The sequence below is a fragment of the Heterocephalus glaber genome, unplaced genomic scaffold, assembly GCF_053883595.1.
Source record: "Heterocephalus glaber isolate CG9 unplaced genomic scaffold, H.glaber_assembly_v1.0 deba00000594, whole genome shotgun sequence".
Classification (NCBI taxonomy): Eukaryota; Metazoa; Chordata; class Mammalia; order Rodentia; family Bathyergidae; genus Heterocephalus; species Heterocephalus glaber.
Window position 1 is genome coordinate 24,047,083 of NW_028258151.1, and position 25,023 is coordinate 24,072,105.

A 25,023-nucleotide genomic window follows, 5' to 3' on the forward strand; every position below is an offset into this window, starting at 1 on the left:
ACACACACACCACTATTCTTTATTCCACATCACAAAGTCATCTACAGCACTCAACATACCCAGAACTCAGTCCACGTGTCTTTACTCAAGGACCAGCTGCATCAGAATCACCCTGCTGTCTGTTAACAGTATGTCTTCCCTGGGCTCACCACCTAGGGCTGGCCTTAGGACTTTTATATTTTAAATATGTTCCCAGGTAATCTGATATACTTGGAAACCAGTGTTTCAAGGAACAAAAATCTCATCTTCAGATGATGAGATGTAGATTAGCTACTGGAAGCAATTTACTTTAGTTCCACTTTACTTAAGAGCTTTGAAGTTAAGGCTTGGCACAAGATGGTAGGACAGACACATGGGGTAGTTAAATCAAGGAACTCAAGAATTGCCTATGTCTCCAACCAACCACACTCAGGCCAATCAGCCCTTTATTCTGACCCTCAGAAGGCTCTCACTTATTATTTCCTCCCCTGGGAATATTCTCCCCTCAGTTCTTCACCAAGCTGCCTGCCGCCCACTCTGCAGGTCTTCCTGCTGTCACCTTCCCACACAGCCCTATCTGTCCCTCACTGCCATCACACACACACACACACACACACACACCCTACCCCGAGCACTCTGTCTCACAGCCCTGCTTTATCATCTCTGCAGCACTTAGCACAATCTGAATCCCTCTTTATTTCTGGTTAGCCAGCTTTTTGTCACTGTAACCAAATACTTGAGAAAATCAACGTAAGGGAGGAGAGGTGTTTTTTTGACTCATGGTTTCAGATCATGTTTGGGGCAGGAGGCTCCAAGGCAGAAACATTATGGCAGAAGGATGTGGCAGGGAAAAGCTGCTCACCTCATGGCAGCCAGAGAGCAGAGAGAGAGAGGGAGAGAGTCAGAGAGGAAGGACCAGAGAATGGATAAAGTCCCTAGGGTCATGGCCCTATGATCCACTTCCTTCACTAGGTCTGTTTGCATCACCTCCCAATAATGCCATCAGATTAATCTCATCTGTGGGTTAACTGACTTGATGAAGTTAAAGCCCTCATGAACCTATCACCCCTCTAGGCCTTACTTCTGAACACTGTTGCCTTGGGGATCAAGCCCATAGTACATGAGACTTTGGGGGTATACGTCATAATTAAGCCCTAACAGCTTCCTTTTACTTGTCCTTCTCTTTTCATTAGAACATAAGTTGCATGAAGGCAAGAACCCTCTGTCTTATTCATCATTATATAACCAGTGACTACAATCATTATTGGCACAGATCAGAATATTTATTAAATGAAAGAATAGCTGGGTTATTGATAAAGATTCTTCGTTTGACCAAACTTTAGTCAGATTACCCCACTTTCTGGGCCCATCCATACACTTCCTTATAAAACCTAGTTTTAGCAAAGAACCCTGCTGAGTCAGTTTAAAGAGAATCCCCAGCCTCAATCTGATGACCCACCATATCTGATCAGGTTCCTCATCCTCTACCATCCACCAGATGAGAACTGCTCACAGTGGCTATCTTCAGCTAGAATCCTGTTTAGCCAGAATCCCCTTCACTCTTGGTGATGATTAGTGTCATGAAATAAGAGCTTCTGCTTTACAAGTATGGATAGATGAGTGGGATGATAAACTGGTAGCGATATTTTGAAGAGTGGGTAAAGACTTTATTTCTTACTTTATGTTTTTATAGTGGGAGATTATGAAAGTTTTTCAGATTCCAAAACTAAAATTTTAAAAGAACTTTGAAAAAAATTAGGATATGAAAGCCACTCCAAAATAAAGGGCTTTTCAGGGTTCTTAAAGAAGTCACAACAGCCAACATCATACTAAATAGTCAAAAACTGAAAACTTTCAGGCTAAAATCAGGAACAAGACAAGGATCCCCACTATAACCACTCCTGTTCAATTTAGCTCTGGAAAGATTAGCCACAGCAATTAGAAAAGAGGAAGAAATAAAAGGAATAAGGATAGAAAAGAAAGAAGTTAAACTGTCATTATTTGCTGATGATATGATACTTTACATAGAAGACACAAAAAACTCCGCCAAAAGACTTCTATAGACTTAATTGACAGATTCAGTACAGTAGCTGGATGAAAGGTCAACACTCAAAAAACAATAGCCGCCTTGTACACAAATAACAGACTCACTGAGAGAGAAATTAGGGAAACAATTCCTCTTACAATAGCATCCAAAAAAATGTAGTATCTAGGAATCAATGTAACGAAGGAAGCAGAAGACCTCTACACTGAAAACTACAGCACTCTGAAAAAGGAGATCGAGGAAGATATAAGAAAATGGAAAGACATCCCTTGCTCCTGGGTAGGAAGAACCAATATAGTGAAAATGGCCATACTTCCAAAGATGATAATAACGGTCTTAACAAGGCAGCCATAGTAATGCCAGTTCACGAAAATGCCAAGAGAGTTTCCAACACAAAGAAAATGTTCCATGATTGTGATTCACAATCTAAATTGCTTCTCACAGCAACACTGGATTCTACAAACATCTCATTTTAAGGACCAGGATATTGGGGTTTGGAATGTGCCTCCCTGGCCAATGTCACACAGCTTGTTACAAGAGGACCCTGAATTCCACCCAATCTGGAGTCAGAAAGACACTGAGTTAGACACCACCTTCCGCATAACTCCACAGCACAGGGCAGGCCAGCCTCTGTGCTTTCTCATCTGGACCTCGGGCTAATGAAAGTGCCTGTTTTTGTTAGGTAATACTACAAGGAAAAAGTGATCTAATTCGTGTTAAAAATCTAGGATAATATTAAGCAGATAGCAGGAATTTGGTAAATCTTAGATATAATTTAATAATAATATTTCCTCAATAATAAATGGGCTAATACACATATAGTAATAGCAGTAGTACTAATATGTATCAAAAATTAATAATTCTGGATTATAACTTAATAACTATTATCTTCTCAATGTTAATTTTTACTGTTATTGCTATTTTTACTACTACATAGAGAGGAATACAAAAAAAACCTGATTGCTTCAGCTTTCAGCAGTCAGTTAGAGTGTGTGGCTTTTTTACACAGAACATTAAACACATCGTTATCAAATGTGAGGCAGCTAAAGAATGAAAGGAATGTGTAGAATCAGGCATCTCCCGTCATTAACACCCTCCTGACTGCCTAGATGAGGTAACCCAACAGCTGTCAGGAATCATTCCTGAGGCCTCACTCCTGCTTCACAATGTCTCTTCATCCCCCAGGAGATGAGGCTATACTGTAGGAGTTTGGGTTCCAATGCATGGGAAATTCTTAATCCACACCACCCTCCAGTCTTGGGGAGAAGGGAGGCTACACTTTATCCCACAGACTCATCAGATTTCTGGACAATTCCCTTTCCTAAGATTTGGCTCAGTAGAAATGATACAGGTGTGGAAGCAGGAAGAAATCTGCATACATTATGCACACCATCAGCATCGTCTTCAGAGCAGGAATGTACATTCTTTGAGAAATTCTAGGAAACAAGGGCAGATTCTGATGCCTAAAGAAGCATATTCCATTTTATGTATTATTATTTATTAAACTTTCAGCAGATTTGTATGGATCTGAAGCATTTAAAGGATACTTTGTACAGTACTACCTTGTCATCTGAAATCTTCACACAAACAAAATACAGTGGTGCTTCATTCAGTTCACGAACTCAATTCTTTCCACAATTCTGGTCGCAAACTGAATTGGCTGAGAACTGAGTCAAATTTCCCCATAAGGTCAACAATAAATCTAATCATTGAATTTGATTTGGTTCTGGTCCAATTTGATTTGCAACCAGAATGGAGGAAAGAATTAAGTTCGTCAATCCAGTTATCTCTGTATTCAGACATCTAGCATTGCCCGGGAAGCTGATTTTGGATTTCCTAGCCTCCAGAACGGTGAGCAACAAACTTCTACTATTTAAAATTTATTCAGACTAAGGTATTTCATTATAACAGCTGAAATGGACTAAAACAATGGCCTTACTAAATAATTCCCAGAGATCTGTCTTGTTCTCTTTCCACTATGTGAGGACCCAAAGAGAAGTTGGTCATTTATATCTCAGAAGAGGCCCCTAAGCATAACCTGACCATGCTAGCACCTGATCTCAGACTTCCAACCTTCAGAGCTATGAGAAACAAATTCTGCTCTGTACAAACCACCCAAGCAATCTATGGTACTTTATTATAGCAGCCTGCACTAAGACAGACATGTAAAACAACAAAACCCACATGTGTAAATACCGAATAGTTTCTCTAGTGTGAGAAAATGAAAGTGTACATAAGGATTAAAATGATTAAAATGAATAATTGATAATTCAAAATAGGAAGAAAAGGTCCAAAGTTGTAGGGGAAGTGGGAGCGGAAGGGGAAAGGAAAGAAGGGAAATTATGAGAAAAGAAAAAAATGGAAACAAAGCCTTTGTAAATAGGAAAAGGTGGAGGGGGTGAAGGGAGCACAGGGAATGGGGAAAAAATAAGAACCAAGATGCATCATGTACAGGTACAAGCACCCAATGATGAATGTAAACGTATTGTATACCTAAAATGTACCAATAAAAGAATTTAAGCAAAAAAAACCACCCATTCTCAATTCATAGCAAATACAATCATCAGATGTGGCCCAATGGTCATCATTTGCTGACATCTGTTCTAGGGGAAGCTCAAGGAAAGGAGATGTCGACCCCTTTCTCAAATTTTTTCTGGAGAGCCATCTGACACCTCACGCTCACTCCTTCCTGCTGGAAGGGCTCCAGTATCCTTTGGGGACCTCAAGTTCTTCTCATACCCAGCTAATCTGAAGTAAGAATAAAGGCACTTACCACATGATCATAATCACTAACTTCATTACAATTTCATTCAGAATGTTGAAGAACTCCACCATCAGCTTGGCCTGCTCACCCATCTTCCCCATAGCGACACCAAAGGCAATGAAAAACCCGATCAGACCTGTTGGGTGAATCACATCACACGGAAAGACAAATTATACAATATGTTTTCTTTTCCCTGGTTCTTTATCATTTTTCACACGTGGAGCAGTTCAGAGTCACTGCTCATTAGCCTATAAATTAGACAAAAAGCATTACATTTTACACTGAAAGTGTTTTCCCTTTGGATAACTGAGGCTTTCCTTAACATATTTACATGAGCGAGTTAAACTGCAAGTGTAGTTCTTTGAAGAAAATTATCTAAATTTCTTTCCAAACTAAAAGGTGTTTCCTTAACCTCCTCCCTTATGAAATCTTGTGAAATCATGGGTAAGCAGATTCCCTTATTACAAGGACTAACAAAGAAAGGTTGGAACTTGGGGATTATCATACATACTTTGGAGCCAATATTGGAACAGCAGAGACCAATTAGCCAATAAAGTCTTTGCTAAGGTGATGTCTAAATTATTTTGGTCCGGCCTTGAATTAATATATGGCTGGTATGTTTCACTCTTGAAAATTCCTAAATGTTAAAGTTATTTTTCTGTTGCTGCATACCTAACGTAAGAAGGAGGAGAAATGTTGAAAAATAATGTGGAAAACAATAAGAAATCCAAAATAAGTTTGGGAAAGTCCAATTTATCTAGCTTCTAAAAGTGTGACCTGTTATTTATATTCAAAACTGCCATAATTCATATTCATTTCATAATTAAAATGGTTAGAATGCCTCTCTCTCTCTCTCTCTCTCTCTCTGGATTGTAAAGGCAGAACAGATTTCAGTGTCAGATTTTGCCCCTCTTGCCCCCGCCCCAGCCCTGTTCTCCCTTCCCTTACACCCTGGTTAAGCCCTGTACCACTCCACGGTAAACTGTACCACTCCCCCCGCTCCCGATGATTTGAGGAGCTCAGTCTTTGCGCTTGATATCAGCACTAAATCGCACTAGGTCCTGGAGCAAGTGCAACATTTGATCGTGGGTCTTCTTATTTCTGTGATAGCTTTTCCTCATCCCCTGTACCAGAGGTCCTGGGAATGTGCCCTGTAGTTTAGTTCCTCCAAGAGCAGGCCTGCCTTTTCTGTCTCCAGGAGATTCTTCCCCACCACCCAAGTCAGTCCTTCCACCTCCTCAGCTTCTCACCCTGACCCACCACTGGGGCTTGCAATGTGGCTAACAGATATTCCCAGTAATACTTGGAGATTGCTAGATTTCTGTTTGACAATTACTGTGTGTTGACAATTACTCCTGAGCCATTATTTCCTATTTTTGGGCCCCAATTCCAACTACTTACATAGATTATAAATCAGTGTTGTTGTACCCTTGGCTATAAGGCTTTGCTTGTCCACTAGACTTTTTCTCTGACCTTGAAGCATGGGCAATCTTCTCATCTCTCTCCCTCTATCCTCTTCCCCACACCTAACCTCCCCCAGTTTGCCAGGCTAATTCTTAGTCCCTCCATATTATATCCAGTTTCCTATCATGTCTAGTTATGCCTGGAGTCTCAACCTGTGTCAGATAAATTGTACCATTATAATTAGCATTAATTGTAGCATTATTATTTGATTCTCTTAGAGGGAAACTTCTTCTCCCTGAACCTCTGATATTATTACCCTTCCCCTAGTCACTGAAATGCTAGCCTCACTACCTAACCCAGACTGATTAACTACCCATTGCAGGATCCTCTCTTCAGCCCAAAGAATCGACCCTTACACTCCGGGTTGCAAATACATGTACTTAGTATTTAATATCTCCCTTCTTAGCTCTTAGTCAGAGACCTTGACAACTGACTTCACAAGGGAGTTATTGGCTCAGAAAGGCAAGGACTCACTGAATATTATACCCCAGTCAATTGGACTACTTCTGCAGCACGAAATCAATTTCAGGTTATTCCTGATTATAAGCCCATGGAGAACAGTTTGCTAGGTATGTGGTGAAAAACAATAAATCTGACTATTGTGGCAGAAAATACCTAACATTACTTCATTAATGCCATTTGAAAAATTTAAGAGAAAATGCTCAAGGTCTTAAGTCCCAAGGACTTGGAATGAGAAAGCTCCCCTCAGGGTCAGCAGACCTGGCCATATCTGTGAGTACAGAACAGAGATTTTTTAAAGGAACAACTGGAGTTGCTTTAAGCAATTGAGATTAGAGTCCAGAACTGGTTCTGGAGGGTTTTTAGGAGAGAAATAGATCTCTGTGGGAGGTCTATAATCTTCATTTATTTCAGTGTTCAATCCTTGGGACTTTCCAAAGTCAAAGAGCAGGACAGAAAAAGCAAACACAAAAAGCCACCATCTCTACCCTTGGAAGACCATGGAAAGAACCTTATTTCAGCCATGATTGGTAAATGGGAAGTTTCTCGACAATTCTAACTTCCCAGAGCCTTGATCTGCACTTGGATAGAAACCCACATTCAGCTTGTCATTTCCCTCCATAAACATTGCCTAATTGAAATCACTCACTGGGACTGGGGTGTTCCACTTGAACAAAGCCCTCTTACACTTGGTCACTGGAGTTGAAAGAGCAGCAAGTTGTGTTGAAACTCCCCAGCACTGCCAAAGGTCATGTGATTTCCTAGAATCTACCAGCACTGAAATGACCAGGATGGGACTGATTCATTCCAAAGGCTTGGCTTTTACCTCATGACCACGGCCTCTTTAAGAGTGTGGGGGATACTGTGAGAAAGGGGGCTGGGTCTTCATTCATGACCTTCCAGAAGAGATGGGGAGACTTGGGAAGGTTCTGGAAGGGTCACAGATATCTGGGCAGTGGGAGAAAGAGCTGCTAAGGATGTTTGCAAAATCTCCTTCTGGAGATGGGGTGTAGCTCAGCGACAGAGAGCTTGCGTAGCATGTGGGTTCCATCCCCAGTACCACAAAAAAATCACACACAAAAAAAGACTCCCCTGAAAATTCAGCTCCAGACTTTCTCATAGAAACTCTCCCACTTTCTCCTCTGATTGTCAACAATGTTTATTGATCTTTCATTGCCTGGTAGCCTAGGAAGCTTATCTCCTCCCTGTCTCTCTCACTTACTCAACCGGCTTCCCGCCAGGCCAAAGAAAAAAGATCCATTTCTGCTTCTCAGGACAATCTTGGGACAATCTTGCTCCCTCTGCCTCTTTCTACAATCTGGGTGGGTAAAGAGGAGGGCTACTTCATTCAGAACAAACAAATATGACACCCAATTACAATCTCAATTTCAGATTCACAATGAATCAATTTTCTTAGTGTAATATGTAGGAGCTACACTAAAAAGTTACTTGTTATTTATCTAAAATTAAAATTTAACTGGCCTCTTACATTTTATCTGGCAACCCAACCAAAGAGACAAGGGCAGTTGATCTAGATGACAAAGGAAAAGGACCACTGAACTCATCTGTTTCTAAACAGCTCTCACCTGAGTCCTTAGAAATCTTGCTTGGAAGACCTTGCTTAGAAACCCAGATACCCTATTTCTCCAATTCTATGGACTGAAAAAATGTCTCTCTTTCTTGTCTTGGGAATATCATCCTAGTCGTGGATGTGGATTTTGGAGGGGAGTGGACCCCTAAAATGGAAATGACTGGGAGTAAAGTGAGCAAAGGAGACTCTCACCTGAGGGAAATGTCATGCCCTGAAGGGCTGTTTTCTGATTGAGCTCCTCAGCTCACCACCCACTTTTACTAATGGTCCTACTTCATCTGAATAGAGCACAGGACAGGTACTACTGTGCTTTACATGCACAACCTCATTTAATCCTCCCAGTGATCTACAGACCCAAAGCCAATCCCATCTCCATTTCACAACTGAGGCTCAGAGAAGTGGAGCAACTTGCCCAAGGTCAGGTAATCAGGGAGTGGCCCACAAGGATCCAAGCCCAAGTCTACTCGGCATTAGAGTCGCTCTGGGGTGGAATGCTAAGAAGTTACTAGGTTGGGGGAAAGGGCTTACTGGAATCCCAGAGAGCTAAACAAGATAATCTGTAAAGCCCCTTTGGCTCTTATTTCAATGCTTTACAATATGGATAGCTTTACATTTGTTTATAGATGGTGAGAGGTGGGGACAGGCAATGCCGTGCTTAGCAAAGTACTGGTGCACAGGCACAGCTCAAAAACTGCTTAAGAAACGAAAGAAACGGAGAAATGGATGTGTAACTTAATAATGTGGAAAAGCACGCAAGGTAACTTGCCAAGACCATCCAGAGAGTCAGGGGATGTGCCCAACAAATGTCAGCCCCTTCCTCTTTTCCTAGCCGGACTCCAGACTCTAGCCACTAAGTCCTCTGAGGCTCTGTCTTCTGCCCATCTCTCCTCCCTCTTCCTTAATTGCTTGGTTCTCAAACCCCTTGGCTTTCCAACTGCTCCCCAGAGAGAGCCTCCTGCTCCACCTAGAGGACAACAGAGTTATCAGTTTCTGACAAGGGATGGAGGGAGGCTGAGGAGCCCAGGGTTGGCGAATGAGCATCAGGAAAGGTGGGCCACCATCATCAAGGAGACAGAGGCACCACCCCCAGGAAGATGAACCCCGGACCACCAGTCTGCCTACCTAAGACATTCATCCCGTCCTTGAACTCCAGCCCCTTCTTGAGAACCATCTCTGTTTCCTCAGGGGCCTCTGTCACAGTCTTGTTCAACAGGGAGACAAGGGTGCTGGTGGCATTGGCCTCCTCTGTCTGAGGGGCCACCAGGACTTTCTTTGTCACTGTTTGAATCTAAGGGAGTAAAAAAAGAAGAAGAAAATCATAAAGATGAGGTTTAGTCTGAAAGGTCAACAAAATCTGGCCAAAGTATTTTATATTGAAAATAATTAAGAAACGCCCAAACAACATTATGAACATTGGAGAATGTTTTATGTTTGTTTAACAAAGTGACATTTTACCACACACATATAGTTGCATGCAGCTGTCCTAATCCTAAACAATGGCAGAATTTATAAAATTAGCTTGTACTTTGCTACAAGCATTGTGACCTAATGGAATGGGACACAAGCTTAAAACTGGGGGATGGATGTCATTTCCTTTCATTCTCATGATCGTACCTCTGGGCCTCAGGGACAAGTTTAAAAGCCTGACTTGGATGGCCCTCAGAGTTGTGTGACCCAGCTAGATGGCCTTCTGTGCCTGCTGGACAGTCACTGCAGCCCAACCCTCAGTCTGGGCTCCTTCCAGAGCCAAGCTCCACTGGGATCTCTGTTTGGGCACCAAGCGTAACAGTGGCAGCAGCCACCATGGCAGGAGCACTTGCTTGTATTCCAGATCCAAATGTAAGTTTGGAAAATATCCATTCCTTCTGGGCAGCTATACCAACTAACCCTTGTTCAATGTTTTCCAAGCCTGCAGATGGGTCCCGAGGAACCTCTCACGCTTTTCCTCAGCATCCGAGGCAGTGATCCTACCCTGCATGCAGACTGCTGAGAAAATTCACATCTGATCCCCCAAGCCCACCATATCCCAGGGCATTAAAATAAAATTCATGCAGAATCCTAGAATGTCAGCACTGGCATGTAGAAGGTGGCAGATGGCTGAACCCTGAATAGATATGGAAGAGGATGCATGGAGAAGTTAAGTGACTTTGCGGACATCACAGTTACTGGCAGAGCTGGGACTTCAACTTCAATAGCCTGACTGCTACTGAGTTCTTCCCGCTCCCTGTACTGAATGGCAAACTATGTGGACTTGATCCTCCCACAGTGGGCCCAACAGGCAGCAAGGCCAAGCCGACCAGATGACAAAGGTGGTGTTCCCAGAGGTGAGGCAGGTGTCTCAGTCCCAGCCTGGCCACATGCTCTGATGCAGCAGAAAGGATGCCCAGGGTCAGCTGTGTGGAAGAACAGGCAGGTCCCTCACCCCTTGCTCTGGGCACCAGTGGCATGAAAAGACAGCACAGGAATGATCAGAATGGAAGTCACGAGTATAGCAGAGTCATGCACCCAGGGAAGAAAGCTGGCCACCTATTCTGAGAATGCTAAGGAAGCTAAAGCTCAGGTTAGCTGGAGAAACGATCATGGATCTAAATGTGGCTTTCAAGTTCAGGTAAGAGCTCACATGCTATTTTATTTGTATCTACTACCTCTTAGCAGTAACTAACCCAAGGGCAGATTCCTAACCCAAGAGTAGGCTGCTGATTCGTTACTGAAACAGGGTTCAAAATCATGTGTTTGACTCCAAAATCTTACATCCAAACAGCACAGGGCAGGGGTTTCAGTTAAAGCTGAAGGGATAGGAACACCGGAACTGAGGCCTGGTCCTCACCTGAATTCTGGATTCACAGAGCCTGTTAGTGTTGTACAACTCCATCCGGGTACCAGCTCCAGTCTACCACATCCCATTCTCCATCATCTCTCTCCTTAAAGTCTACAAAAGCCTCCTAACTTACTACCCCCTTTCTTCTTGTCTACCTACCATCTACGGAAAAGTATGGCTACCTATAGCTCCCTCTATATCCACAGCTGCCAGATTGATTTTTTAAAAAACCAGAGCCAGTCATTTCCCTGATTCAAACCCCTTTAGAGTAAGAATGCAAATGTGAGCTTGGCCTGAGCTGGCTTTTCCTTTCTTCACTCAATACTACTCATTCTCCACATACCAGCTTCCCTTCTCTTCTCTGAGCATACCAAATACTTTCCAGCCTTTGCCAGGCTGCTCAAGGGCTCTCCCCAGTTCTTCTCTGACCTCACTCATTCTGATCCCCTCAGACATCTCCTGGCGTTACTAGTTACTACTCAGTCCATCCTTTTCCTGACTCTAGCTCTCACAGTTTTTAAGTTTCATGTGTGTGCACCTAGTTTGCTTCAGGCTCTCTCCTGCCTCTTAAACATACATAAGGTCCATGGGGCTGGGCCCTTGTCCCTGTCATTCCTTGTGGCATCTTTTGTTAAGCAAAGAGCCCAGCAGTCAGTAGCACTCACAAATAGTGGCTGGGTGAACACACACACCGTTATGGTTTGTGTCTAGATGTTCCCCCAAAGCCTCATGCAGTCATAGGTGGCTTTTTCAGAGGTAACTGAATCTAGAGTGTGTGATGCTGGGATTAAGGGTGTGTTACTAAACCAGTACACCGTCGGTTTGGCACAACCCTAATCCTGGTAGTCTGGATAAAATAAAAGGGGCAGAAAGATGCTGTTAAATTTCCCTTGGTGCTTTTGCTACTTTGTAGGTGCCATGAACTGTTTCTCCTCTGTGACACCCGTCTGCCATGTGCCACTCTGCCTCGGAGCCAGCTGATTATGGACTGAAAGCTCTATGAACTGTGAACTAAGTAAACTCTTTCCCCTTTAACTTTGGGTATCGGGTATTTCTGTCATTGTCTCAGTAACTAAAGAAAAGTAACTAACACACACACTGATCACTGAATTCCCCAGAGGAAAAGATCCCATGTGACTTCTGTTGCTGGACTTGATTTAATGTTGTCAGGCCACACTTTATAGCCAGTTACTCTCTTGGAAACCTTACAGCCAGACAGCAAGTAGCAGGACTTCCTGCCTCCCTCCCTGCTCTCAAAGACCCAGGGACCTGATGTGGGCAAGCCACGCCCTGCTGCCGTGGGTGAGGCAGCCTCCATTCCAGGGACAGCTTAGCTTCTTTTGATCTCTGATTCTTTTGATTTCTGACCAGAAAGCCTTCATCACTCAAGAGATATGATTTTAAGTCACTTCCTGTCATCCCTCAGGGACATGAAAGCGACTTCTTGTGTATGCTCTCTTTTGGGGAATGCCATGACACTCTAAGAATGGACTCCTCACCTCAACACCTCTTTAAGACCCTGTGTGCCATGCTTAAGGATATACCCACCTTTACCTTGGGTGGAGGATGGGTTCTACACTGTCATTCCTCAGACTGTCTGAACTCAAAGGGACTTTGACTGTGCTTAGCTGGGGGACTAGGAACCATTGCTCATATAATTTTTGCCTGTGAAGTGATGGAATCAGGGTGGAGGTGGTACAGGGAATGTCCTCCATCCCATAGTTGCAGACAGAGTCCCCTGCCATAGGCAGCTAACTGCAAAGATTGCCCACTGACAGAGAGGTCCCTGAGCGTGAACATGGCCAATCCCTCCAAAACTCACTCCAAGACCCAAGCAACCACTCAAGGACCTGGCTGCTTCTTGGTCCTGCCTACTAGGTGTTTGGACTAAGATAAACAGACCAAGCCAGCAGACCCAGATCTGACCTTCCCAGGGCTCCCAACCTCAATCTTCTCCTAGCTCACTCCCAGGCAGCTTTCTATAACATCAAGAAAATACTTGGCAGTCAGTGGGTCTATTGCTCCAAAGCAAGCAATTTCATCTTTCTACTCTGGCTAGCAGAAAAAACAAGCACATGACACTGAGAGGGCTACAGCAGCACCCCTTTCTCCATCTCTTTGTCACTCCTCATCCTACTCCTTTGCCTAGGACAGTTTCTTTTAATACAGGTCCATGCTCCCCGTATCACCAAAATGGCATTTAAATGTTTTTTGAAGTTTTATTTTATTAATTGTTGTAAGAACTGTATTTATAGGGTATACTGTGCTGTTCCTCTGTACATGTATACACAGTGTAATAATCAAATTAGGTTAATGAGCATATCCATCATTTCCATTACAAATCATTTCTTTGTAAAATGGTATTTAAAATTAGAGATCATATCCTGGCCTAAAGTAATCTGGGTTCTGTATGGATTGGCAACTGCATTTTAGGGACAGCTGGGAATACAGACTTTCCTCTAAGCTTCTTGTTTCCTAAATTCATTTTTTTCTGTGATTTCCTGGAAATGGCTAGAGGAGTCCCAGTGTATCTAGCTTAGCCTCTAGCTGGGCTGCTGAGAACTGAGGTGTGTTCTAATGTAGGCTTGCTGTGGGAACAGAAAATGAGCTAGTCATGAGTGGGGCCTAGGCAGCTGACTCAGTGGTTCTACTCAATAGAATCATCTGTTTTTAAAGATCACAAGTTTAAAAGAAATCCATATGTATGTATGCAGTTGGTTGGAGTATACACACTGCCAATGACTTCTATAGTGCCATGTTGCAACATTCAACAAATTCTACAGCTTTTTTCAAGACATTTCCACTTCTAGGAATTCATTATTCTTTGGGAATATTACATGATCATAGAAAAAGGAACGAACCTTTTACACTGCTGCATGAGAAAAGCAAGAGGCATCATGGGTTGAATTTGTTTTCGAGGTCATATACACATGCACACATGGGAAAAAAGATGTATGATAGGAGTCAATGCCCAATATGAGTAGCTCTTGGAGGGAGAGTGGGAACTTCTAATTTTTATTTTATGTACTTCTATACTATTCAGCCTTTTCAGGTCCACACATACTATTCAAATCCACAACTTAAAAAAATATCCAGACCTCAAATGCATTTTGGAAGATTACAGACTCTGATTCTATAGGCTAGTTATATATTTTTAAAAGTGCTACACGTGGTTTTGCTACGCTGCAAGACTGAGCATCATTGGGCATTTCAAAGGATTGTGGGCATGACTGATAAAAATGTACTTGTGGATTACTCAGAGATAGCAACTTAAAGAAAAGGAAGAAGAGGAAGAAAGCAGATCTCAGAGCAAAGAGACATTAAGCAAGCAAGAAAAAAGGGGGGAGGAGTTAAAAAATACCACAAGGTTCCAAGTCAAGATCCTAGCCCAGACCGTGTCATACAACCCTGGGCCTAGACAGAGACAATTAAATATTAAGACAATTGCTACCCAGAGTGGTCTAAGCTACCACTTCAGTAACTTAGATGATTGGAGAAGACAGACCACCAGGACTTCAGGTTACCTGTTGGAAACAGGCTTGGACCAGGTTTTCTGGGAAGAGATTTCGGATAAGATCCAAGAAGGCATCCAGGCTAGAGACTTCATCATTCTTCTTTCCAGGACCCAGCTGCTTCTTGAGTTTGGGATTCCCAGGGTGGATGGCCAAGACCAGGATGACCCCCAGCACAGCAGCGATGACGGTCGTGGACATATAATATATCATGGCTCTCGTGCCTAAGCGACCACTGGCTTTAGCATCCAGGCCTGACAACCCTGGGTTGAAAAGCAATCCAGAAAGATTAATTTTGTTATGTATCTGCTAATGACCCATTTCTCCACGTCTAGAATCCTTGGCTTTTTATTACTCAAATGCATGCATGGTTAACTAAATCTAGTACTAAATATTTGACTATTTTCCATGTTTATTTTCAAGATTCTTGAGAACTAAGGAGAGCAGGCAACTGTCTGGTTCAGAGTTTGCAACTGGTTGTTCACTACATTTTTGTCAATGTGCAAGTGTGACTTAAAGTTGAAGATATTTCAGTTTTAATTGTGAGATGATGTCCTTTCCATCATGGCATCCTTTCTTTTATGAAGTGATGGTGCTGGTACACACTAGTTTCTCATGTTTATTAGTATCACTTAATGTCCTGACTTAGGAAAATAAAAAGCTGGTAGATCCATGTGCGGCTCAAAATGCCTTTTGAATACCTCACTAGTCACTGAAATGCAGAATCTGAGAATGAGGACTCAGCAGAGCCCTCTCATCTCTCTGAGGCGAAGCATGATGTTCCTTATTTCCCAACCTCATGTAGGGATCAGAAAACACGTGCATAAGGCAGCTGCCAGCGGTGGTGCTTCATCTATACTGAGGGAGGTTAGAGGAAACTCCAAGCAAGTCACAAAAACTCCAGTCTCACTGGGTTTTTTTTCCAGTTGTTGTTTCAATGTGTCCACTTCCTGATTTCAGTTCCTTCTTTTACTAGTCAAGAAAGATTTAGTCTCTTTCTGGGGATCCATCCTCTTTGCTGTGGGGGAGAAGTCATTGATGTTAACTTCTCTGAAACTGACCTATATATGACTTCCTTTTCTTTACAAACTATGGTCTAATTCTGGCCAATGAAAGTCAGGTTTCCTGACCAGTTTGGCCTACATACAATCTGTTCAACAAGTGTGGAGAACATTTTCTCTGGTTTGGAAGGAACCACTTGAAGCAAAAACACAGATTCACTCAACCTAGGGGTGACTGATAACACCCCACCGAGCCCCTGAGCACTTGATCCTGAGCTCTAGCCACTAGATTCAGTGGTCAGCTACCTATGGGACTTTAAAACAACCAAGAACAACATGTGAATCTCTTGGTGTTATTGGTACTTCACCTCCTACATAAGATGGTCAGTCCAGAGGGCAATTTCTCAAGGTCACAGATAACTGGCACCCATATATGGAACAAGGCCCAGCTTCGCATCCTCAGCTCAAGAGCTAGTCTTTAAACACCAACCAATGCCCTGCTGGAGCAATATTATTTAGTAAGGAGGAAATTAACAGTATAACCCTATGGCAAAGGGAAAAAATGCTCTTACATATAATAATTAATCCTTTTAGCCAAAAATAAGTAAGCCCGATGCTACACTTTAACAGCACCCTTCTCCTAAAAAAGTCAAAGGGCTTTCATTTCTAACATTTCATTTATTTTTAGTGCTCACCACTGTCCATGCCAAATTAAATAATAAAGACAATGTCCTTTTCCATTTGTTACCTTTATCAGTTTCTGAACAAAACATAATTTAGGAAATTGAGAAAATATACATTAAAAATTAAAATCACTAGAGATATCGCTTTAACATGTGGGCTGTTTCCTTTTTATCTTTTGTGATTAGAGAAAAAGGTGGCCCAATCAACAGATGGCAAGCATTTTTTTCTTTTAGGGTTGATCATCTCCATTTCAGAGGCAGGAAATCCAAAGCTTTGAAGTGAAATGACACAGATGATCACATTCACTCACTTGGCCAAATGTAGAATTTACAGTCAATATGAAAGCCAGGACAGGACAATAATTCCCTTTGGAGAGACACCAGAGAGGTGGTCTTACCTGTGATTAAACTGGAGATGATGAGAGGGAGAATGAGCATTTTTAGCATCCTCATGAGTATGTCCCCAGGGAAAGCTATTAACATAACCACATCAGGGTGGATGGGAGAGGCCAAGCGAAGAAGCCCTCCACATACTGCCCCCAGGATGACACCTACAAGGAAGCAGAAAAGGGGGGAAATCTGAATTTATTTTTTGCCTTAGTCAAATGGATAGGTATGTTCTTTTCTTGGTGAAACTGACCTTTCTCATGCTTCTGCCTTATTAGATGATGCCTGCAGCAGACACCTCTGCCCAGTATTAGCAGGCTATAGGGACACAAGCTTCTTGCCCCTGTGTTACACTGGAAGCAGCAGAGCTTGGCTGAGTTCACTTCCAGCCAAGGTCAACTGACTCCAGCTAAATTTTTCCCCTCTGAATTAACCCTTTGTTCTCTTCACAAAAGATATGCTTGTGCCTTCATTCTACCGTCCTGCCTGCTTGATACTTGTTATCAGCAGGTGTCCCCAGGCCTGCCCAGCTTCTCCCATTCCTACACTTGTAATAAACACCAGATGTCCTGGGAGTCCTTTGTCTTTGCTGCCCAGAGCAGCTTAGATCAGCCCAAGACTCAGTTTCTCTCAAGTCTCTGTCTCTGTGTCTTTATTTCCCACTTTTCTATCTCGCGGACATTGTATTGGCTCACAGGAGACCAGGACCACTGCAGGGGTCTCTGGTAACACGCCCTTTCCCTTTTTCTACAGATGCCTATATCAGATATAGTAAAAACATTAAGTGAAATTGATTTGACAACTATAAAGAGGACTTTCTACAGCTCCAACTATTCTAACAAGCAGCACTGGAAGAATCAAGGAGAGCCTTCTAAAGGTGAGGTGGGGAAGGAGACTTGGCTCCTATTGTAACACCAGAGATTTTCAGTAGAAACAACTCACACTGGCTGATATGGCTTCTCCTCCCAGCCCAGGACTGGCCACATGCCTTGGCTATTAAATGTGTCATCCATTTTAACTGGAGGCCGGATAAAAATGTTTAATTGACCAAACTACTGCAAATCTCCATCCATCTACTTTCCAGATTTGTCCTTGATTTCTAGGTCCTTTTACTCAATTCCTAGACTTACCGATCTTACGGAAACTCAAGGAGAGGCTTTAAAAATCTATAATTTTAGAAGAACCAAGTTAGACAGAGATTCTGCCAGGCCCCTTGTCCTTTACAGATACACAGATCCCACCAAAAAACAAAAAAATTTAAATCTCTGAAAATGGATGGATGGATGGCCAATGTAAAGGACGGCCAGGGACCATCAGTGAGGCTGCGTAGAAGTCTAGCTGTAAAGGAGGGGAGGAGTTCCCAGGTCTGATTTATAGAGTTAATTCCAGGAATTAACTCTAGGAACATGGAGGGAGTGATGTGACTGAAAGTCTGACCTTACTGTTCTACAAGAAAGAATCATAGTCCAGCTTCTTCACAGTCCTGTGATGAATGAGATCTGTTTACATGGAGGGTAGCCCTTGTGACACCCAGCCATGCTTGTGGTTTCCTATCACTACGTGAACTGAACAGTGGTTACCTCCTGGTCTTGACCCTGACAGATGAGAAAACTGGCTCGAAGGAGAGGCCACAGGATGGAGGATGTGTGGGTGGGTGTGGGGTCAGTATGACAGAGTGGGAACAATGAATTGGTATTGCTTCCCTGCGTAGCTAAAGGGAGAACCAAAGAACGAGGGAGAGACAGAAGAGAGATGGCATGGCTGGCATTATAAGAAGCTGCAGTTGACCTCATTTCCACAAACCCTGGTGGAATATTTAACACTGAGATTCTATCAACAGTCTATACAAAAGAACCACCACAGGTTGAGGAGGGAAGACGGAAGGCTTTTGAGTTGAAGCTGGAGCAGGTCAAGGTATCAGGATAAAGTGCTACACTGACCTCCCTAGTTAAAGTGCCCAATTAATCTAACTTAACATTTTGCAGAAGGCCAGAGTCTGGGCATCCTTTTAGTGGGGTTTTCTGCCATGGTCATCTTATCTTGATGCAGGTACTTCTCTAAATGTGATCCTCTTGCTACCTGCTTTGGAATCACCTAAAGGTTTGCTAAATGTGGATTCTAGGGCCTCACTGCAGATGCTCCAAGGCAGTCTCCATGGGGATGGCCTAGGAATCAGCATGCTGACACTCTTACTGGAACCCGTATGTGTAAAGTGGGAGAACCACTAGGACCCAAAGGAGGAGGGCACACAGCTGCAGTAGTTGGATTCAGGATGATACTACTGCAGCAGTGATACCTGAACCAACTGGGCATTGGGCAGAGCAGACTGGCTGCTCAGACCAGCTCCCCCACAGAGCCAGAAAAGCACCAGAGAAGAGGGCTTGGGTGGCTCAGGCACCTACCAAAGACAGTCAGGGTGAGGAGGAGGTTCTTCCCCAGCTTGTCGCACAAGCGCAGGCCTAGGTGTCGGTGCTTCCGCTCCTCTGAGCTGAGATGGCTGTCGTGCATGCGCACTTCCACTTGCTTCGGCATATTATTGGCACTGCAATGGAAGTGGAGCGGTGGTTAGAGACCGTGGGCACCACACCTACATGCCTTCAGTGGCTCAGGTCACAGTGCCCTGACCACACCGCTGGGGACAGAAAACGAGTGTGACTCAGGGCACTCTGGATTCCAGGTTGTCTGTAGGTAGGACAACATGACACGCCAATCACCTGTGTGTCAGGTGCTTTGATTCCCAAGACTGAGGATCCTCATGGTAAAGAAGGGAATCCCACAAGCAGTGAGTGATAGGTTTTTCCAAGAGTTGCCCCCAGTGTAGACCCTGGGAGAGAAGTATTTCCACCCCATTTTACAGAGACTAACTTGCTGAAGGTTTCAAGGCTAGAGGACATCGGGATTCAAATCCAGATATACCTGGCTCCAAAATCTGAGCTCTTTCATTCTTTTAACAACAGCAAAAAGGTGATGTTTTCAGGAGAGCAGCAGCCTGAGTTATGCCAAAATGAAAAGGCCTCCAAGCTCAAGCTTTTCACATCTTATAAAAGTCACAGATGCTAAGAACCCAAGTCTTCCTCTCTTTCAGAAAAGACAGTTCATCCAGCTGAAAGAGAGCTCAACCTACTGTGTTTTTTAAAAGGCCACTGTACTATCAGGACTCTGCTGAACTGCCCACCGGTCAAGACCACTGGGAGTCAAAGGAGTATGGTTTTCAGAAACATTTTGATCACTTTCTTCTGCCAGTGAAGCTTTGGTTAAACCTCAGGGAACTCAAGTCATCCTGGCAGTCTGCCCCGTGGAGCCCTGGGCAGGGAAATGGGGACATTGCTCCTTCCCCAGCTTTGTCATTTCCCAGGCCAATAAGATTCCACAATTAAGCTTGTGTCATTGACACAGGGATGCCAAGGTTTTACTTTGCCAACTTTGGACATTTTTATAGCTGCCATTTCCATCCACCATCATTTGATACAAGAAAAGGAAAAGCTTTTAATATCTAGAAGGACAGGCTACTGTCCCTGTGCAGATGACAGGCTAGTGGCTTCTAAGATACCAAGGAGTTACCCTTCCCCAGATATTCTCACCACAGACTACACAAACCTTCATCTGGAACCAATGCCTATCTGCAGACTAGTGACTTGGAATCATCTGCTATAGTGAGAAGGTTGTGAGCTTTAGAGTCAGAGAGCAGTGGCTCCAAATACTGACTGTCTCACGCTAGCTGTGTCAAGTGTGAAAACCATGGTGTGATACCTACCACATGAAAATTAAACAATAATATGCTAGCATTGTGCTTGTCATGGGAAGTTCCTTTTTCCAGGGAACCTGAAGAAGAGACACTACTTGTCAAGTTCCCAACAAGGATGACATTAAATTCAGTTGACCTACCCAACTGCACCACCATTCCAATAGGATGCCAAGAACTTAACTTTCACTCTCAAGGTTAAAACCAGGGACTCAAATACAATATTATGGCTTGCTTTTTTTTTTTCATAACAGGCTGCTTAATATACTTGCTACCAAAATGTTTTAACATTGGGAATAATTTTGCATGATTTGGTCGAATATTCAGATGAAAATATTAGTCAATACGTAAGCTTGTTAGTCTCCTCTTAGTAGCCTAGCATCTAGCTAATGCTTGAGGCAACCTCTGACCTCTCAATACATGCATGCACTAATGATCACTCAGACCACCTAAGGAAGAAAATAGGGCATGTGTGCCCACAGCCTGTGGACAAGGGCCTCTCTGATCAGTGAGCCACTAATACCACTTCCTCCTACTGCCAAGTAAAACAGACACCAAAGCACTTTTTACAGCACAGCAGGAGAAAATGATCGAACTGATCTTTTTAACATGGGTAGACCATATTTCTATGTTTGCATTGGGATCCCTTTCCATTTTTAAACATTTCTCTAGCCAATACTGCAACATGAAGCTCTAAATCAGGAAATGGGCAACAAAGAAGAGAGGTAGTATGTGTTCTGAAGGGGTCTGTGTATTTCCGTAGCCAACTCTTGGCAAAACTCTATGGCCCCCTTGAGATGGTAAATATCCTTGCCTTCTTCTTTGAACTGAATGGCATTCCCCCCGCCATTGAAATTAGAATCAGGCACATGGTTGATATTTAAGTGAGACTAGCAAGTTATGTAAAGCAAACGTTCTGGCAAGATCCATGTGATGCAATGAAGCTTCAGGCATCAAAACAGCCATGTCAAAGTGAAAACATACAAATATTAGGCTAACATACACACCCAGTCCTGAGAAGTGGCTGGATGCCTGTTGCACACATTTCTTAGTTGTTCAAAATTGCTGCCTATTTAATGGTTTGCTTTTCAGGCCATGACAACATGTTCCTGAAGCCCTCAATCAAGTCAGCCACATCAAAGCGGCAGCACCAAAATGTCACGAACCCACAAGTATTTATTGGGAGAAGTCCTGTGACTTGTGCTCTTTGAATTAAACAGATGCTTCAGGCTTCTAAGAGTGTCTCACATATGCACATTGGTGATCATTTTTTAAACTGTAGCTGGGACTCAGGGACCCTGCCCCCCAAAACTTTGTAGAATTTTACGCCTACCTAATTAATCACTACTTCAGAACACAAACAGATTCCAAAATAGAGAATATTATGGAACATGGCATTATAGAGTATTATATAACATAATAGAGAGCTGTTTCTAAGCCTACATAACTTCAAAAGAATAGATATCATGATTAAAACTGCGTGACACACACAGCTATGAAATGCTGGTTACTGAATGCAGACAGCAACAGCAGCAATAATGGGTAACTTGCATTACTGATCATCTCTGGTATCAGACACCATACTCAGTAATGAGTAAGGTACAATCCTCATTCTTAAGAAGCCTTTACTAAGGAAGGGAACAGACTGTAATCATCTGCCTGTCATATGGATAGAGATGAAGTCTTGCAAAAGACGCCAAAGAAAATCGAGGCAGAAGGGGTGCTCAAGAAAAGTTCCCAGGAGGGGCTGATTTCTGACTTGGATCTTAATGAATGGATTTAATTTAGATAACTGCGTCCTGCACCACTGTATGCGTCCTGAGAGAGCAGGACTGTGATTTTTAACATCTAGTACTTAGTGCTTGACAAATTTTGCTAAAAGAAATTAAGAATTTCTCAAGAGTACCTTGTTTTCTTCCAGGAATGCAGCCCCTCTACAGATAGGCTGGCAGCATACACTTCAGCAAGCTCTTACCATTCTTTCATTTATTCCATGAATTTCTAATCGCTTCTCGGCCTTTTGGCTAAGATCAAGTGTATTCCATGAATTTCTATTGGCCACATATTACAGGTTCTACCCTGGTCTAGGAGCCAAAAATAGTGCAATAAACAAAAAAGACAGTCTTTGTTCTCATGGAGTAGACATTGTAGAGGGAAAACCAGAGAGTAGATAAATCTTTTATAAGTAGCAATAGGTGGCAGGAGAAAGGTAAAGGTGGTGGAGAATAGGACATAGGGAAGTAATGCAATTTTATATCAAGTGGTCAGGCTAAGTTTCTGTGATAAAGGGACATTTGAACATAAACCTGAAGGAAATGAGGGGTCTGCTCAAATTAAATATGCAGTTTGTCCATACCTTAGCAATTAAAGAGACTAGATACACTACAGAAATTTGTATATCCATCCTGGAGGCTAAAGCTCTCACCAGATGCAACCTCTGACGTCCACATGTTGGGTTTTAGCAAAGACACTGATTCAAATGAGAAGTCAAATATGTACTTCTGGGCCCTGTTAGCATCATGACTATGATGGGGTTCTGATGATTGCTCCCAGCTCTCAGGGGAGAAATGGTTGCTGGAAGGAAGTGAGTTGGACATAAGGGAAGGCCTGAGGCTTCAGCAGCCTAAGGTTTTACTTCCGGGGCAGTGAGCAGAGAAAGCAGGACTTGGGCTGATTAGGTCCCCTGGATTAATATAGTAATTCATTTCCAGTTTGCATACTTACGTCTTTATTAATACTCCCTACGTCCTATGGCTGCACAGATGGGACAAAGCAATGAGGAATTTAAATACCCAGGACACACCAATTTAACAGAGCTCCCTGACACTATTGGTCACCTCTATTTCTACTTGAGTACTTCCTGGGAAGAGGAGTTAGCTATGAAATTCTTTAACACTGGAAGTTTCAGTAGACCAACTCAGCCAGACCTCTCCAATGGCCTCCACTGCCCAAAAAAGTAAGGCTGTATGATGAGACAGCTGTTAGGATAATTAAAACTTGAACAATGAGCCTATAATATTCTTCAGCCTTAGCCTCTCTATTGAATTATTTAAACAGCTGTTAATTTTGCAATTATTGCCTAGTTCCTTCTCACGCATATCCACGTGAGTCCTGTTTCAATGGAATGCTTAGCTTATCATGCAAATAACCCTCTGTGACTCAAAGAGACCCTGTAATGGGACTAACATGAAGTTTTCAACTATTCTCAGAACCTGCTTTTCATTAGCATTCAATTTGCCTCGCTCTGCCAAGAGCCTATAATAACAGGCTCATTAGATGTGGTGCTGGAGACAAACTTCCTGTTGCATGCTCCACTGTCACCTCATCTGGCACCAATTGTTTTTTCCTTCTTCGCTGGCTGAATGAGGTGGCAGCAGAACATTCCTCCAGGGAGCCTAAAAGCAACTGGTATGTTTGGCCTGGAGGACATGAGGTCTGCAGTGGGCCTCACTCATCTGCTCCTCTGCTGCCTAAGTTTGAACCTGGGCCCAAGGACCTAGGGAACCACAGGAGAGCCACATAGATGTCCAGAAATTGCCCCTATGGGACATACTAGGTCAGAACCTCAAGAACAACAATTATGTTTGTTGAAGGGACTTTGCCCCATGCAGTGTATTTGATCAAGGAGACTGAAAAACGCCAATGATGTCAGCTTTGAGTACTGGGTACCATGCAGTGGTGATTACAGCTATGACTATCCCACATGTAGCATTTCCCCAGCTCCCTAAACAACACCATCCTTGCTATAACAGGATCTGAAACTCTAAGACAGCCTGACATTTCCAAATAGCCTTTGAGTCCTTCCACCCCCGACCCCAGATCCGGCAAGCCCTGACTTAATCATGTCGAGGGTGCTCGCTGGCCAATAACTATGTCCTTCTCTCACAGCTCCTTGTCCCCACAGGTCCTGTGAATGAAAGCTAGAGGATCACAGCATGGAGAGTCTCTTCTATCCCTTTTTCTGTTTATTTTCAGCCACTGTGCCTATGCATTAAGCCACAAACACACTTTCCTAAAGGTCCTCCTGTGAGATACTCTAGCCTTCACAAATGATATGTCCTCCTCCCTGAACCTTCTTGTAACCTTCTCCCTGAACATCTGAGGGTCTGCCTAGAGAGCAGTTAACTGCTACCCCAGATTATGTAGGGCTTGGACCTAGATGGCAAAAATAAGACCCCATGAGATCGGAGGCAAGGAGACCTAGGTGTCAATTTTAGGGTTGCTGCTGACTGGTGGTGTCAAAAACAGCACAAGGGTCCATGGATGTAAAGTCCCGGCTCATGATCACAGACAGAAAAGAAAAGTGCTACAAAATGGTAAAAACACATTCTTAATGTTAGATACCAACAGGATTCAGGTACTGATTTCACCTATTTTATACTTTAGGTCCTAAACTCTTAGTATGTAAAATATGAGTTAGAAAATATTTAATGGTCTAAAATTCTGTGATTCTATAATTCTCCACATGGGTAAAAAAAGTATTAACAACACTTTCAGGGATACAAGATTCCATTCTAGTTACTCACGGCTGAATATATTTTGAGTTTACCATGAGAAAAATTGTTTCATTTACCATGAA

General features: G+C 43.0%; 1 protein-coding gene across 3 annotated transcripts in view; it reads right to left on the bottom strand.

Annotated features, from left to right (window-relative positions):
* The window catches only part of Slc1a2 (solute carrier family 1 member 2), a 150,446-nt gene that overhangs the window by 40,383 nt on the left and 85,040 nt on the right, over positions 1-25,023 (bottom strand). For all 3 annotated transcript variants that reach the window (XM_087205597.1, XM_004852038.3, XM_013074848.3), the window contains 5 exons: positions 19,105-19,244; positions 16,714-16,866; positions 14,644-14,894; positions 9,424-9,589; positions 4,797-4,923 (listed from right to left, as the gene is read on the bottom strand). In XM_087205597.1, coding sequence (XP_087061723.1) covers positions 4,797-4,923; positions 9,424-9,589; positions 14,644-14,894; positions 16,714-16,866; positions 19,105-19,244 — 837 coding nt within the window. The remainder of the gene's footprint in view (positions 1-4,796; positions 4,924-9,423; positions 9,590-14,643; positions 14,895-16,713; positions 16,867-19,104; positions 19,245-25,023) is intronic.